Consider the following 17,085-nt stretch of genomic DNA (forward strand, 5'->3'; position numbering starts at 1 on the left):
CAGTTTTCACTCTCTGGCTGATCATTATATATAAATTTCTACAGCAAGCGTTTGATATATTGGGATTTGTACCTGATGAGAAGTATGGATCATACAAACTGACAGGTGCCATAATGCATTTTGGAAATATGAAATTCAAGCAGAAACAAAGGGAAGAACAAGCAGAGCCTGATGGCACAGAAAGTAAGTTCAAGTAAAAAAAAAAGTGACTTGTGCTTATACAACCTATGGAGGTAAGTGGAGGTACCAGAGGTGGACACCATATCTAACAATAAACCACCAATGGGGTTTCAATGCAGTTTTTTACTTAACCAATATTACATGCTTTAGTGTGAAGTTTTTTTAAATGCTGCCTCAGATAAAACGATAGGTAGACATCCAAAATCCCCAAAAAGTACCTTATGTAGTCCATGTGCAGTATATGGAGTATATGGGTGTGTTAGAAAAGTGATTGTCCATTAACTTCTGTGCTATTGTCAAGTTCTGCCCTTGTTCACACAACCTCAGGTTCTCTAATTTGAGTGAGCTCAAAGAAATCACACCAAGACAAAGTATGATATAATATCTCAATTTTTGTGGAGAAGCGATGCCATTAAGACTAGGCAGATGTGAGATGCTTTATTTGCGTCACAAAGGATTATAAAGAACTTTCAGTGGGGCAGGACCTGGGCTTGTTAAGAAGTAATGTCCATAGTTCATTGGTTAGTAAATTATAACATGGGCATCACAGAAACAAAAGACGTCTCTTTCCCTGGAGTGGGTAGTATCGTTAATCAGCCCAGGGAGCCTTACATTCTTTAGCTGCACAGCAGTCTGTTATCACACTGTTATCAATCTTCATCCACAGTCGAGCGTCCTCTTAGTTTCAGCATTTAGCAAGGATATAAAAATAAAAGCATTTTCATTAAACATATAACAACATTTCACACTATAGACAGTGAATGGAGCAGCAGGACATGTGCTTCGAGTAGGGGACCTGGACCCCATTCCCCATGATTTCTAGGTATACCAGCAGTAAACCTTCGCTGATGAAAATGCTTGTTTAAAGGGGTTGACCTCTTTGGCTCATGTTTTTTGTAATGTGCATGTAAGTGTGGGGGGGGGGGGTATTAGGATATTAGGTTACGTATCAATATACATTTATGAAATGTTCTGTGAAACTTTATTGAAATGCCCATAAAATGGTGACAAATCCTAACTGTCCTGGACAGTTAGAATTGCATGACCCTCTAACTACAGTAATTTTATGAAAGTTGTACAGAACTTAATAGATGACCTCAGTAACATGTCTGGTAGATCCTCGAAAAAATTGTGAATTATTAATAAGTGATATTTTTTTTTGTTAATATTAGATACGGATAAAGCTGCTTATTTGATGGGCATCAGCTCCTCCGAATTGGTAAAGGGGTTGATGCATCCCAGAGTAAAAGTAGGCAATGAGTATGTAACCAAAGGACAAACAGTAGCGCAGGTAAGACCCCCCAGATAATACTGTTTATCTATGATCTGTGTTTTGTACATTATCTTAATTCACACAAACTATAAGCTATCATTTTTGAGAATGAAAAGAAAAGTAAATTATAACAACTACGATTAAAGCAAATAACTTTCTATGAATCAGAATTTAGAAAATGTGTGTGTTTTTACTATATTATAGCATTTGTATTTCAATTCTTCTTGTTGTAATGGGCAGTGGGTAGTTTACTAGTTTGCCTTTGAGCTACTCCTATGGCAATGATACTGTCGGTTATCAAACATTTAACCCCTGGACATTCCTGTTAAAGTTTCAGGATTTAGCTCTATGTTTATTTTTTAGGTTGTTTATTCAGTCGGTGCATTGGCTAAAGGCATCTATGACCGAATGTTTAAGTGGCTTGTGGTTCGTATAAACAAAACACTGGATACAAAGTTACCCAGGCAGTTCTTCATTGGTGTGCTTGACATTGCTGGATTTGAAATTTTTGATGTAAGTCATATATTTCACGGATTTTACAATCTAAGTACTTTAAAAATCACTACCCCTAGTGTATTCATATTTTATTGTGCACTAAAACTGCCTAAAACATCATGAGATGATGGAGCTCCAACCAGAGCAGGGGGAGCACAACACCTAACTCTGCAGGACATACTGTTTTTATTGTCGTATTGCAGATTATGAAAATGATTAGAAAACATAAGTCTCAATAAAACTCTCCTATTGACCTCAATATAAGAATAGGTAGCCACACAATATAAACATAAAAGCATGTCTTTTAATTCAGCCTGTTGAAAGCATTGCAACAAACTTTGATAGAGGGAATGCAGTGGAAGCATCACACAAAACACCTCAATAAAGGAACTTCAGCACTGTTTGATAATATAACTTAGGTTATAACTTAGGTTCTTACAAGATATAGAGATCTGAATTCTTTCATTGTAATAATTCTAATTGATTTATATTTATAAAGTTTAACAGCTTTGAACAACTTTGCATCAACTTCACAAATGAAAAGCTGCAACAGTTTTTCAATCATCACATGTTTGTGTTGGAACAAGAGGAATACAAGAAAGAAGGTATTGACTGGGAGTTCATTGACTTTGGGCTGGACTTGCAGGCCTGCATTGACCTTATTGAAAAGGTAATGATGCTATTTTATATTGCCAAATAATTTACTATGTTTATTGTATTTTTTTATAATGACCCATAAAAAAATATAATACTGATACATTTTATATATTTTATCGGAAAGCCTATGGGGATTTTATCAATCCTTGAAGAGGAGTGCATGTTTCCTAAGGCTTCAGACATGACATTTAAATCTAAGCTTTATGATAACCATCTTGGAAAATCACCCAATTTCCAAAAGCCAAGACCTGACAAGAAGAGAAAATATGAGGCTCATTTTGAGCTTGTGCATTATGCTGGAGTGGTAAGTAACCCAAGACACATATTAATACATTAATAAAATCATTACATATGGTTTACATAATATTTTTATTTGCTTTTCCATATGTAGGTTCCTTATAACATTATGGGTTGGCTGGAAAAAAATAAAGATCCACTTAATGAAACAGTGGTGCAACTCTTCCAAAAGTCATCCAATAAACTGCTGGCCTGTCTATTTGAAAACTATGTCAGCTCAGACAGTGGTTAGTACTTGCTACAAAAAAAGAATATGTATAGCAATATGATTTATCAAAAGTCTCAGAATGTAAGATAATATAAGGTTATGCACAGTTCTAATCTCTGTTAGGCCTTGAAATATTTGCATCAGTTACTGTTACAAAAACAGCAGCCCCCAATAACCTATAAAATGTATAAAACCTCCCCTCCTGTCATATGAAATTCATAAAGAGCCCCCCCACACTCATAATAAATATATAAAGCCCCCCTTCATGATAAATTCAGAACAGCACCCCTTTCATTTCAAATTCATAATAGGACCCACCTTATCAGTGCTCATTATAAAAACTATAAAATCCGTACTTAGCCAGCAGCTTTCTTTTCTCATCCCAATGCTCCTCTTCTGCCCAGTCTACACAGACCTCTCCCTCTATTACCCATATGTGTGTCCTTCCCTATACCTGCATGGGTCCTTTTTGAGGCGGCGGATGTGGTGCCGATATGACTGCCTCCATAAGTGCTGGGGAGGTCCCGTACCTATCTCAGATAGATGCGGGCCCTCCCCAGCACACCCTGCAACCTCGATGCCCCTGTAGTGACCTCTGTATAGTTGCTACTTATCCCACCTGGGCACAGACTTGGTCTGTGCCCAGGTGGGATAAGTAGCTCTATAATTAATTGAGTGGTTACAAGATATAAGAAAACGCAGCAGGACTGTCTGAACAGTGGTCTATTCTCATCCAAATACCGTTTGTGGGGAACTACACCAGAGAAGTTCCTAAGGAGTGAAAGTGGAACGAAACTGTGGATTTGCTAAAGGATACATAAAAGACACAAAAGGAGCTCCGGTCAGACTGTTTTTATTTTTACTATATGTTGGATGTGGGATCGGTGCGTGACTGTGAGGTAGCTCCCAATAGGGTTTAGTGTGCAACTCAGAATATTCCGATTTGTACATGAAGATGTACCTATTGTAGATGTGAACTAGGACTAGGACGAACAGTCTTATGCTTCACCAGATTTATCAAGGAGTTATCCTAAATGTTAAATTTGATAGAGTTGGACACTCCTTTTGTCAAACCATATTAGTTTCATGGCACAAATTACAACAAAATTGCGTCATTTATAGATTGATAAAGCTGCCCCGTAATATTTTATCTATCCACACAGAAGTGGGCATACATAAGTAATGGTTACCCATGGGAGAGTATTGCAATTGAAACAATCATTCAGATATGTTTTTAAATGTTTCCCTTTTTTACTGTAAGACAATGGCCCAGATTTATTAAAAGCTATGCGCCAGTTTTGTGTCTGACTTTGCGCATTCTTTTCAGTGCAAACTGCTTTCACATGTATTTAAGAATTGTATGTGACACATATGTCTTGCAGCCGCACTATATCCGATGTGACACAAAATTCTGCACTGAAAGGTGCGCCACATTTATCTTGCAGTGTCCGGCAGAATTGGGTCGCACGCTCAAAAAATTGGTACACTCTGTTGGAGCAGTGAAGGGAGCGACAGATTCATGAAGAATGGGCGCCACAAATCATGAATCTGGCGCACTCTGCAGACTGAAAACTGCACCTAGTGTAGATGGAACTGTAAATTTAATTTATGCAAGGATTTCTATTCCTGGGTAGTATTGAAGTGACAGGGTCCATACAAAGATCTGAAGAGAGCCTAAGATCATATGAGGATTTTACATCTAAAGTTATACCAATTCTAAAAAGGAATATTGCAGATTAGCAAATTGTTCTTACGACAAACTCTTGTCAGCTTTGCTTTCTATCAAATTTTATAAGTGCAATCATGTTGTTTTCAGTGAACAATGTGTACATTTTTACAACTAAAAATTATTTTTAAAAACACAGTCTATTAACCTAAGTTCATGATATGATTTCTCCTAGTTCTCAAATCACTGACACTTATATAACATATTGGTTTGATTCACAGCTGACCAAGGTGGAGAGAAAAAGCGCAAGAAGGGAGCTTCATTCCAAACAGTGTCCTCAATGCACAAAGTAATGATCTTTTTACTTTCTTTTTTTAAAAGTTTCTTGTTGTCACTTATTCTATTCCTTTATGCAAAATTAGTTGAAAGTTGGTAACCATTGAATGATTTTCAATCTAGACAAATGAAAGGGAGGATTTATCACCATGCTGTCTGGCTTCTTGTACTACTTTTTGAGACTTTTTTGTAAAAAAAAAAAATCCTCAAAAAAAGTGCAAGAAACCAGACAATATGGTGATAAATCCTCCCCATTCAATATATTTTATCTATGTAAAGATTAATATATATATTTATCTCTAGTTTATTTATCTTAACATACATTATTTTTACTTCAGGAAAATCTGAACAAATTAATGACCAATCTTCGATCAACAGCACCACATTTTGTACGTTGCATCATTCCCAATGAAACAAAGACTCCAGGTGATTTTCGACACAGTTTATTCCTGATATTAATATTTGAAACTAACATACTTTGGAGGCATAATAATATTGTGTTGTTTATATTAGGTGCTATGGACCCATTCCTGGTTCTTCATCAACTCCGTTGTAATGGTGTCCTAGAGGGGATACGTATTTGCCGCAAAGGATTTCCAAACAGGGTTTTGTATGCTGACTTCAAGCAAAGGTCTGTAATACAGAAAAATGGAAATATACATTATTGTAGAAAGTTACATGAAAGATACATGAATTAATATAATTATAATTTTTTCACAAAACTGCATCTTTGTTTGGTATAAAATAACACTCAACAACAGTTTATTGATACAAAGAATACCAAATTTTAAGAACTAATTTAAAAAGTATTCAAATTGTTTAGAAAAGTTTGAGATAATAGAAACAACGTTTTAAAATTCATAAAGTTGGTTGCTCTCTTTTCTTGACAGCAAAAGGACATCTTTTGACAGATATGCAGTCTCTCCCTGCTCTCTCTTATTAGTTGCTGTTTTACTTTGCCCCAAGTTTTACAAATGTTAAAGGTATTCCCCGTTTAACCATTGCTTTGTTTTGAAAGGTACCGTATTCTGAATCCTGGCGTCATCCCAGAGGACAAATTTGTGGACAGCAGGAAAGCTTCTGAAAAGCTCTTGGGCAGTTTGGACATTGATCACACCCAATATAGATTTGGCCATACAAAGGTTATTAATATTTAAGTTTATTAATATTAGGGCCCACAATTTCCATAAAAGTTTCTCAAATTAATCTTTTGTGTTACTACACAAAATATATCTCAAAAGGTGAAACTTGATCAGATGAAGGGGCCGCCATCATAGGGATTTTCAATTGCCTGATTTACCAAAAATGATATGGTGATGCAGAAACAGAGTAAGACCGGGGATATAACTCCTTACCTCCCTGCCCTCCTTAGAAAGCTGATTGGCCCAGCTTGGTCATGACACTGAATGCTCACCACACCATAAACAGGTGCCATAGACCACTATAGGGGCCATGATATGGCAGCAAATTGTGCGGCTATATCATAGGCACCCATACGGTCATGTGCATGTGGCGTATATAAGAGAAATTATACATATATAAATATTTAAAAAATAAAACCGGACATAAATGATGGACATACATCTTGGGAATACACCTGATGTATAATATGGGGGTAAAAAAGTTATCCTTGATTTAGTGGAACTTCTTTATTATCTCTATTTCTTGGATCTGTGAAGTTCAGTCATCCACTTAAAGTGAGGGAAGAAGGTGAAATACTCAGTAACTGAGAAACCTTTCCTAATGCTATCTATGCCAAAGTGCCATCCACTAGTGACAATTAAAAAACTATTGTATAACCAACTTTGGTAAAAATATTTATATATATTTTTTTATGTACATCAGGTATTTTTCAAGGCTGGTCTGTTAGGACATCTTGAAGAGATGCGCGATGAAAGATTAGCTAAAATCCTCACATTGATCCAAGCAAGGGCTAGAGGAAAGCTGATGAGAATCGAATTCCAGAGGATTATTGAACGAAGGTAAGCCTCAGAAAGGTAGAATGCTAGAAAAGACTGAATAAAATTGTTTGTATATGTAGAACTGCATTCTATACATATTTTTGGCTAATCTTTAGTAAATTGAGTACTTTTTCTTAAAATTCCATTCAGATGTGTTAATGTGTCTTGAGATAGCTATTGGGTACTCTTCCTACCAAATTCACCATTAACCTGTACCCTTAGTAGTCAGAAGTCACAATTCTTTAAAAAAGGGAGGAAAGATGAACAATTAAAACTGAATTAGCAATCAATAATTTTAGGAATATTAGATACCATGGATTTCTAGTGAATACAATTCTAAGAAAGTATACCATGTTTTGTTAGGGATGCACTGCTTGTCATCCAGTGGAACATTCGTGCATTTATGGCTGTTAAAAACTGGCCTTGGATGAAGCTCTTCTTCAAGATTAAGCCTCTGCTGAAGTCTGCAGAAACCGAGAAGGAAATGGCAAACATAAAAGAAGAGTTCCTCAAACTAAAGGAGGCACTTGAAAAATCAGAAGCCAGAAGGAAAGAGCTTGAGGAAAAACAAGTCTCCTTGGTACAAGAGAAGAATGATCTAACACTTCAGTTACAAGCGGTGAGAATACAATAAATGTTAATTCTATTGGATGGATTCCCTTTATTACATACCACTTTCACATTAACAAAAGCCTTCTTTTCAAGAAAAACCTAGAGAGCAATCTCATATATAAAAAGTAAAGATTTCAGTTTATTTTTTGTAATATATATCATGTATTCATAACGTCTATGATCTTTCCACAAAACACTACAGTTTGCAAATGGCAATACAATATAGAATACAAATAGAGAATTAAATTATAACATTCCACATTTTACAATATCAATTGGTTGCTGATGGGTACTAATGCTAATTTAGTAGTAATACTGCTGTTGGAAAGAAAGTGCAGCATTATTTTGGCCAGATTCAGACTGGGACTACTGTGCAATACAGAGAGCATGGATCACAGCAATATAGAAGACTATGATCCTGAGATTATCCGTCATATGATCTGCATTTCACAGACTGAAACTGTCCTATTTAAATCTATTTATTCCAGGCTTAAAAATGTATTCTCATGAAAACATTTATGCTATATCCAAAGAATACTCCATGAATGCTTGATAGATTCTGCAACCATCTCAAGGACACACACCTAATACTATAACTGACCACCCAGACACTGTCCTGCATATCCTACATGAGTACATAACTACATGAGAACAGTACAGTTTGTAGTAAGGATTCCTAAAGCACATTATTTTATTCTCCTCATAGGAACAAGACACTTTGGCTGATGCTGAGGAGAGATGTGATCTGTTAATTAAAACCAAGATTCAGATGGAAGCTAAGATTAAGGATTTGACTGAGCGCATAGAAGATGAGGAAGAAATGAACTCAGAGCTCACATCTAAGAAAAGGAAACTGGAGGATGAATGTTCTGAACTTAAGAAAGACATTGATGATCTTGAAATAACATTAGCTAAAGCAGAAAAGGAAAAACATGCAACAGAAAATAAGGTAAATTCTGCTTTGTAGTATCACATAAGATCCAAAATAAGATAAGTGAATGGTCATATTGTCTAAAATAACCAAACAATTTTGTGTAATACCAGATACCCACAGCAATTGTTTTTTGTTTGTTCATCTCCGTCCATTTCCAGGTTAAAAATCTAACTGAGGAGATGGCAACTCTGGATGATACTATCAATAAGTTAACTAAAGAGAAAAAGGCCTTACAGGAGGCACATCAGCAAACCCTAGATGACCTTCAGGCAGAAGAAGACAAAGTCAATACTCTGACCAAACTGAAAACAAAGCTGGAGCAGCAAGTAGATGATGTGAGATCAGATTTGGGATTTTCTCCTTTTATTGTTTCCTATAGCTTTTTTAATTTGCACTATACAGTTCCTGTACAAAATTATATGTGAAAAGCAAATACACAGTCCACTCACCATAAGCCCTAATGGGTGCAAAATACATAGGAAGGAGACATATTCTAAAATTCTTACAATTTTTGTGTTTTAATAATTACTGTAAGAATTATATTATATAATGGTGTTACTTATTATGAAAAATACTTACGGTAATATGTGAAATAAACAGTAAAAAAAATGTCTAATACCCAGTTGAGCCCTTATAAGCCTCTAGTAAGTCCGCTTTCCACTGGATTCAGAGAAAAGCAATGTACATCCAATCGATCACTTGCTCTTTCTTTGCAGCTTGAGGGTTCCTTAGAGCAAGAAAAGAAGGTGAGAATGGATCTGGAAAGAGCTAAACGCAAGCTGGAGGGAGATTTAAAGCTGACACAAGAGAGTCTTATGGATGCTGAAAATGATAAGCAACAGTTTGAGGAGAAATTAAAAAAGTAAGTTAAAGAAACTAAGTAGAAGGTTTTTCCAGTCATTTAAATTTAATAGCCATTTGAAAAATGTCAATAAAATTGGTATCAGAAGCAAGTTAACAACCTAGTCAAAGAGCGCTCTGACCCGTTTAATGCTGCGGTCGCCGAGGCCGCAACATTTAAATGCTTTTAATTGTTTGAATTGTTTGAATAATGCCTTTGAATCGTTCTTAGTGGGCGCCAATCGTAGGAACCTGGGGCAGCATTTAGCAAATGGCTCTGTTTCAGCTTATGCGTCTTCATTGACTGACAATTATAATACCTTTATAAATCAATTGCAAAAACTATAGAAGAAACTAAAAATTGATATGTCCTGCATTGCAAAACTGGCTACTTCATAGCCCTCCCTCCATTCTGCTCCCCATTATATACCCATACAACAAGTAACATCCATCCAGAAAATGAAATAATTCTGTAAAAATCTTAATTTTCTCTGGTTTTGTTTCGTAGGAAAGAATTTGAAATCAATCAGTTGGCATCCAAAATGGAAGATGAACAAGCCATTATTACACAACTGCAAAAGAAAATAAAGGAGCTTCAAGTAAGTTTAAATGTTGTTGTGAAATACCAGTTTGAGAATGCTTAAGGCCCTCTAGGAAAATCTGTTCTTGGACACCACCACAGTACAGCATCATTCAAGTATTATCTGAAACACATTTGCAAATTTGTAAAACATACATTTCTTTTACTAGCTTGCTTTTTAGCTCTTGTATTTAATTGGTTTTGTTATCAAGGCTCTATGAGTAACCCACCTGTAAACTGCATTGAACTTAGGCCCTCGTAGCTCTGTCATTCAGGATTCCTACTCAGTCATTCAGATTCCTACACAGTAACAGACCTCAGGCAGCAGCAAGATGCAGCAAAAATTGGGGAATAGCATCTCCATCTCTGTGGGAACATCACATCAGTACCATCAAATGGAACATTGGGGCCGATTTATCTGTCAATGGCAACCAATTACAGCTTGGCTTTAATTCTACCAGTGCTCATGCATATTTTAAAGGGGAGCTGTAATTGGTTGCCATTGGCAAGTAAGAACATTCTTACTTTTAGACAGCTTGATAAATCTGCTCCATTGTCTTTGTAGTAACCCTACTGAAACAAGAGAATATTGATGTAAATTAAACATAGGTCCTGGATCCTGCACATCTCCTTTAGACATATGAATCGACAATATGGAAGAAGTAATCAGATCAAGAAAAAGTAAAACGACTAAAAGTAAAAATTTATAACTAATGCTCCTGTTCATGATCTTTGACATTGGTTACCCTGCAGGCTCGAATAGAAGAGTTAGAGGAAGAATTGGAAGCAGAACGGGCAGCCCGGGCAAAGGTAGAAAAGCAGAGGTCAGATCTCACAAGAGAGTTGGAAGAATTAAGTGAGAGACTAGAAGAAGCTGGTGGAGCAACATCTGCCCAGTTAGAAATGAACAAGAAACGGGAAGCAGAGTACCTGAAACTACGAAGAGATCTAGAAGAAGCCACACTACATCATGAAGCTACCGCGGCAGCTCTAAGAAAGAAACATGCAGATGCTGTCTCGGAACTAGGAGAACAAATTGACAACCTCCAAAGAGTGAAGCAGAAACTTGAAAAGGAAAAGAGTGAGCTCAGGATGGAGGCAGATGATCTGTCATCAAATATGGAACAATTAGTCAAAGCTAAGGTAATTTTTAAAAACTATCACTTGACATTTGATTTTATTTATATATTATTTATTTTATTTATATATGAGGGTAAGAAGGATATGACATGTCCAATCTATTAGGATTCAAAAAGCAAGTATCCCTTAGAAATGTATTCTTCCATTAAAAAGCAAATAATGTGATATAAGAAAATGGGACAAGATGGACAATGCAGACTTGCTATAGCTTTCACGTTTCGAAAAAGTTGTCTTACACTAATCATGCCTAATCTATTGTTCTTAAGAAAGTTATACTGGAACTGTTCCAATAAATTTGCTTCCACTCTGCATTCAAAATCCTTGTGACTTTGTTATAGGCCATATCAGAGAAACTTTGCCGCACATATGAAGACCAGCTTAATGAGGCAAAAGCTAAATTGGATGAGATTACCCGCCAAGTGAATGAGCTGACCACTCAAAAGGGAAAACTACAAACTGAAAACGGTATCTATGACTTGTATTATTAACATCTATTGATGTCACATAAAATTATAGAAAGTATCATTTCTTAAATTATAAAATTAACCAACATAATTACTAATTACTTTGTTTATTAATTGACAATGCAATATAATGTTCAAAGCAATGTCAACTGTGTTTCTGTAAGTGTTGATAAGGTGTCCTACATGTAAAGAATAGAACCTGTTACATTAAAAAAAATTAAAAATGGAATAAAATCCGCCGGCAGCCTGTTACAATTTAGAAGTTACTCAGTACATTGGTATATTCTTAGAAAAAAATCTAGTATAAGTTGCCATTTCTTCATTCACATTGCTGCTGATTTGGGCTTTGGATTCAAGGGCTTTGAGCCTGCATTTTATAGTAATAGGTTCCTTTTCAGAGTATTACAGGTGACAGGCAGAAAGACTGCTATCTCTTTTAACATGTTATACATTTCATAAAATAGGAGAATTTTCAAGACTTCTTGAAGAGAAGGAATCATTGATAAGTCAATTATCCCGAGGAAAGTCTTCATTTACTCAACAGATAGAAGAACTCAGAAAACAACTTGAAGAAGAAACAAAAGTAACTTAGTAGTTTAATTTTCAAAGTAAAATAAGATGTGTTATATAAGATAAGATAAACACATTGTGGGTTATGTATCATTAGGCAGGCTCTTTGGCACAGATCTATGTCTGTATTTGGTGCTCCGCTGTCCATAAGATTCATTATGGACAAGTGGCTTTAGGCCTAATAAATGTTCTTATGTAAACATCACTGAATTCTTTAATTTTTTTTCCAGAAAGCCACCAAATGCATAAAAAGTCCCAGCACATATGCCAGCAGGTCACTGGAGTGACTATGCAACTTTTTATACAACTTTTTGCAATCCCAGGTCATGAATCTGGCTGTGCACAGTGTTACACTAGCAGTAGTTTTATGTTAACACCAGATTAATGAAGTGGCGTAAATAGTTCTGTAAAACTTTATAGCATTGAAAGGTCCCAAAAAACCTCAATGTGACTTTTTGGGTCAAAACCAATGATAAATAACCCCCATTGTATAAATATGTGTAACTTTGATTTAAAAAGTACATGTTAAAGGCTTAAAGTATGACCCTAGTACTATGCAAAGTCACAAGACTATAGGAAAAACATACTGCTATGTTCTTACATCCCTTGCAGATTAAGTCTTATGCTTGGGAGATGCATTCTATTTAATTATTGGTCTCTTCTTGTAACTTGTTCCTCCAAGACTGTGGATCTCCTGCAATGGGGAGCTGAAGTATTTGTACAACTTGACCTTTATTATTATAAGTTATAGCCACAAACGTATGTGTTTTATTAATATTTTCTATACACATGCACAGATGTAGGAATTACCTAGCGACAATTGCAACATTAAGTTGGCTTCGTGGTGGAAGGAAGACACTTGTTATAAGACTTTATTCTGTTCCTCAGGCAAAAAATGCACTGGCTCATGCTCTTCAATCTGCTAGACATGACTGTGATCTTCTTCGTGAACAATTTGATGAAGAACAGGAAGCTAAAGCTGAGCTTCAAAGGAGTTTGTCCAAATGCAATGCCGAAGTGGCTTTATGGAGGAACAAATATGAAACTGATGCTATTCAGAGGACTGAAGAATTGGAAGAAGCTAAGTATGTTGTCTACATTATTACATTAGCACCAAGCTGCAACTTGTAATATGTGTCGTGTTGCTTTACCTACCATCTGGGCTATGTTCACATTTGCACTACAATGCAGTATCTATTCTGTATAGATACTGTATTGAGTCAGTGGGGTTCATAATTTTCCATTGGTTCTCATCATGTGATATAGTTGGAAATGTGTTTCAGCTCAGTTCATATCTAAGACCATGGCACAGATGTGAGTAGAGCCTTACATGTAAGGCCATAGCAACCAAAAACAATATTTGACTGCTATATTTGCATCTTATCTGGCTGCTTTTACATTGTTTCATAGAAAGAAGCTAGCTGCACGGCTCCAGGAGGCTGAAGAGGCAGTTGAAGCTGCTAATGCTAAGTGTGCTTCTTTGGAGAAGACCAAGCATCGCCTACAGAACGAGCTGGAAGACATGATGATTGATCTGGAGAGGTCCAATGCTGCTGCTGCTGCCATGGACAAGAAGCAGCGTAACTTTGATAAAATTATAGCCGACTGGAAACAGAAATATGAGGAGGCCCAAGCTGAATTTGAAGCCTCTCAAAAGGAGGCCCGCAGCTTGAGCACAGAACTGTTCAAATTGAAGAATGCTTATGAAGAAGTTTTGGATAACTTGGAAACAGTAAAGAGAGAAAATAAGAACCTGCAAGGTACAGCATGGACTTTAACAAACTAAATAATAGTACATAAAATTCCATTTGAGGCTGTAATGTGTATTCCCCCTTCTAATATAATAGAAAGATACAAAATTTGCTCACAGACAAAATATAGGAAGCCTAGCTTAAGAGCCTGTTCCCCAGTCTACTATACACATGCTCTGAATTCTGGATGTTAAAGGTTTACAACTTTTGATTTATCCTTAAGTGGACATCATTGTGTGTGCCACATGAATCTTTTTGGTGGTTTAATGCTAGTGTTACATGCTGGGGTCAAACTATCTGTCTAGGCTTTAAATCCCAGTTTGTCTAAATTGTAAATCGTGGACATTTGCTTTGCAGAGGAGATTTCAGATTTGACTGACCAAGTCAGTGAGGGCAATAAGAGTTTACACGAAATAGAAAAGGTGAAAAAACAAGTTGAACAAGAGAAGTCAGAGGTACAAGTGGCCTTGGAGGAGGCTGAGGTAAAGACAACCTTTACTTTACAAGTACATGACTAGACAATACAAAAAATAACATAAGGAAATTATTATTTTGTATGATTTTTGCGCCCTTGTATCATCAAGGAAACATAAATGAATGCATGGTGTACATTGTTTCCAACCAGCTCTTCTAACCCATTGATTGCATAACTTCCATTGCTTTTCATATACATGTGCTGTGATACCTGACAATCTTTTACAAAAAGGTGGGCTCCGTACTATATATCCCTGACAATCTTGTCACTCCTTCTCATTTTAAAGGGTGCTCTTGAGCATGAAGAAAGCAAAACCCTCAGATTTCAGCTCGAGTTATCTCAGATAAAAGCAGATTTTGAAAGAAAACTGTCTGAAAAGGATGAAGAGACAGAAAACATAAGGTATTATCTGAGAACATTTTCACTGTTAAGTCTAATGTCGATGTGCATAAGAAGTGAGCGAGCCCTCCACAATCCAGGCAGTGACACATACGCAGTGCATGCATCATGCTTGCATTGGGACTATGCACAATATATCTTAAAGGAAATCTACCACCAGGATGAAGGATTGTAAACCAAGTACACTGATATACTGGTGTGTGCCCCCTCTGACAGGACTCACTCTAATTTAAGCTTTATATGTCCTGGTTTTGCATGAAAATAAGTAATAATTTTATAAGCCTTTTTTTTGTAAAAAAACAAAATACAAGGACATAAGAAGCTAAAAAAGAGCAGATGGGGCGGTCTCCAGTATGTCAGTGGTTTACAATCCTTCATCTTGGTGGTACATGTCCTTCACTGGGGGTTGTGAGGTAGCAATTTGTGTATCTAGCTCACAGACCCCAAATGCAGTTGTGTGAATGTAGCCTTAGCTTTTCAGTCAATGAAACTTGAAATTGCAGGGTCCTAAGTGTTCACCATTGCAGCCAGTACTTAAAAGAAATGTACAAAATCAAGATGATTTGGTTTAGCCTATTTCCTGTGTAATTAAGTTACCAAATAAAAACAGATATATGGTACAACTAATGGCATATCCGTTAAAGTTTGGATATCATATATACAGAATACGGGAAGAAAATATAGACACAAGGGGCTAGAGGTACTCTGTGGTACAGGTCCATGTTTGAGCAGAGAGACTTGTTTTTACTTTGTATTTGGACATTGTGGGTTGTGTATTGGTTCAAGGATGTATGGTGCAAGTGTTCTGGGTAAGCCTCAAGAATCTCCTTTTTTCGGCACTGAACTTCTGTAGTGTCCAACCAGAATCCGGCTGCAGCTCTTACTCATAGCAAAAGGGAAGGGCCATTAAGATTCCCAGTGGGAAGAGCAGGGAGACTTACCCAGAGCACTTGCAGGAGCTTCAAACCCAGATTAAAACTTAGATTTTCAGACTCTTGCAGATTTGTATGGTCAAACATTCTAGTAGATGCAGTGTAGTATAATTATTTCACAATTATCAATTTCACAACAACCTTATTCTGTAGGTATCCAAAATCCTGGAAGCCTTTATTGTACATATGTCCACTTCTGTATGTCCAAATTTGTTTAACTAAACTAGGCGAAACCAACAGCGCATCATTGAATCTCTACAATCTAACTTGGACTCAGAAGCCAAAAGTAGAAATGAGGCAGTTCGGCTTAAGAAGAAAATGGAAGGAGACCTGAATGAAATGGAAATCCAGTTAAGTCATGCTACTCGGCAAGCTACTGAAGCAACCAAAGCCATGCGGAACCTACAAGCTCAGATCAAGGTATTGTGTCAACATGCAAAAATTTTACTGGATGAAACATCATTTGTGTAGGGCTTTTTCTCACCAAGCATTTTATCTGCTGGCAGCGTGTTGTAGAGAAATGCCCTAAGATCTGAAAAATACCTTTATTATTTCTCTCCATTATGCTGTTTCTTTGAGATTCCCATGATAATCCATATGCTAATGAGACATCTTCTCAGCACACGGAGATCTACTTTGACCATTACCCTCACTATCAGATGAAATTTGTCTTGCGATGTGCTTTTGGCCACACTGGAAGAAGATGGAAGGATTTAGGACCCTATTTTTGCCTGTGCGGTTATTGCCAACCAAACAGCCAGTTCGGCAAATTGATGCCACTGGCAACCAGCCATTGCTATTATTGTCCAGGGGTGTACCTGGGGGCATCAATTTTCCCGGGTCACAACTAGCCATGTCTATCACTGTCCAAGGATGTCCCCCTGTCCAATCATAGCCATGCTTAGTAGTTAGGAGCAACAGATTGGCTGTTTGGCTGGCAATATGTCTGGGTCGGGTTGGCCAAACCCAAAAGAAAACGTTGTGTTTGCTCACCTGTACTGAAGACCATGACATCAACTTAGTGCATCAACTTCCTCATTAGCATACAGATTAAACTGGGAATACTATGGAAATGGAATGGACAGAAATAAAAAAAGGATGTTAGAGTTCACAGTGCAATTCTTTACACATACTTCTAACAGACAATAATGTATATTGGAGTTGGTAGACTTACTTTAAGTGGAATCAGCAATGACATGGGAATTTGGGAACATTAAATTTTCTACACTGATATTTACAGCTTCTTTCAAAAGCTCTGCTAGTTGTCTGTGGAAATGGACTGTGTCTTAACCTCTCTCTGCAGATGGGCATAAAA

At 36.7% G+C, this 17,085-nt stretch overlaps 1 protein-coding gene across 1 annotated transcript in view; it reads left to right on the plus strand.

Moving 5' to 3' along the window:
* The window catches only part of MYH15 (myosin heavy chain 15), a 37,625-nt gene that overhangs the window by 10,213 nt on the left and 10,327 nt on the right, over nt 1–17,085 (plus strand). Inside the window, exons 13-36 of the mRNA XM_072136075.1 lie at nt 45–183; nt 1,353–1,471; nt 1,817–1,966; nt 2,448–2,618; nt 2,730–2,909; nt 2,997–3,129; nt 5,058–5,125; nt 5,451–5,538; nt 5,626–5,743; nt 6,131–6,254; nt 6,958–7,094; nt 7,437–7,692; nt 8,392–8,634; nt 8,778–8,954; nt 9,336–9,481; nt 9,968–10,058; nt 10,793–11,182; nt 11,518–11,644; nt 12,108–12,226; nt 13,102–13,298; nt 13,624–13,973; nt 14,322–14,446; nt 14,726–14,841; nt 15,998–16,190. Of these exons, the coding sequence (XP_071992176.1) occupies nt 45–183; nt 1,353–1,471; nt 1,817–1,966; nt 2,448–2,618; nt 2,730–2,909; nt 2,997–3,129; nt 5,058–5,125; nt 5,451–5,538; nt 5,626–5,743; nt 6,131–6,254; nt 6,958–7,094; nt 7,437–7,692; nt 8,392–8,634; nt 8,778–8,954; nt 9,336–9,481; nt 9,968–10,058; nt 10,793–11,182; nt 11,518–11,644; nt 12,108–12,226; nt 13,102–13,298; nt 13,624–13,973; nt 14,322–14,446; nt 14,726–14,841; nt 15,998–16,190 (3,957 nt within the window). The remainder of the gene's footprint in view (nt 1–44; nt 184–1,352; nt 1,472–1,816; nt 1,967–2,447; nt 2,619–2,729; nt 2,910–2,996; nt 3,130–5,057; nt 5,126–5,450; nt 5,539–5,625; nt 5,744–6,130; nt 6,255–6,957; nt 7,095–7,436; nt 7,693–8,391; nt 8,635–8,777; nt 8,955–9,335; nt 9,482–9,967; nt 10,059–10,792; nt 11,183–11,517; nt 11,645–12,107; nt 12,227–13,101; nt 13,299–13,623; nt 13,974–14,321; nt 14,447–14,725; nt 14,842–15,997; nt 16,191–17,085) is intronic.

This window comes from Engystomops pustulosus, chromosome 2 (assembly GCF_040894005.1).
Source record: "Engystomops pustulosus chromosome 2, aEngPut4.maternal, whole genome shotgun sequence".
Classification (NCBI taxonomy): Eukaryota; Metazoa; Chordata; class Amphibia; order Anura; family Leptodactylidae; genus Engystomops; species Engystomops pustulosus.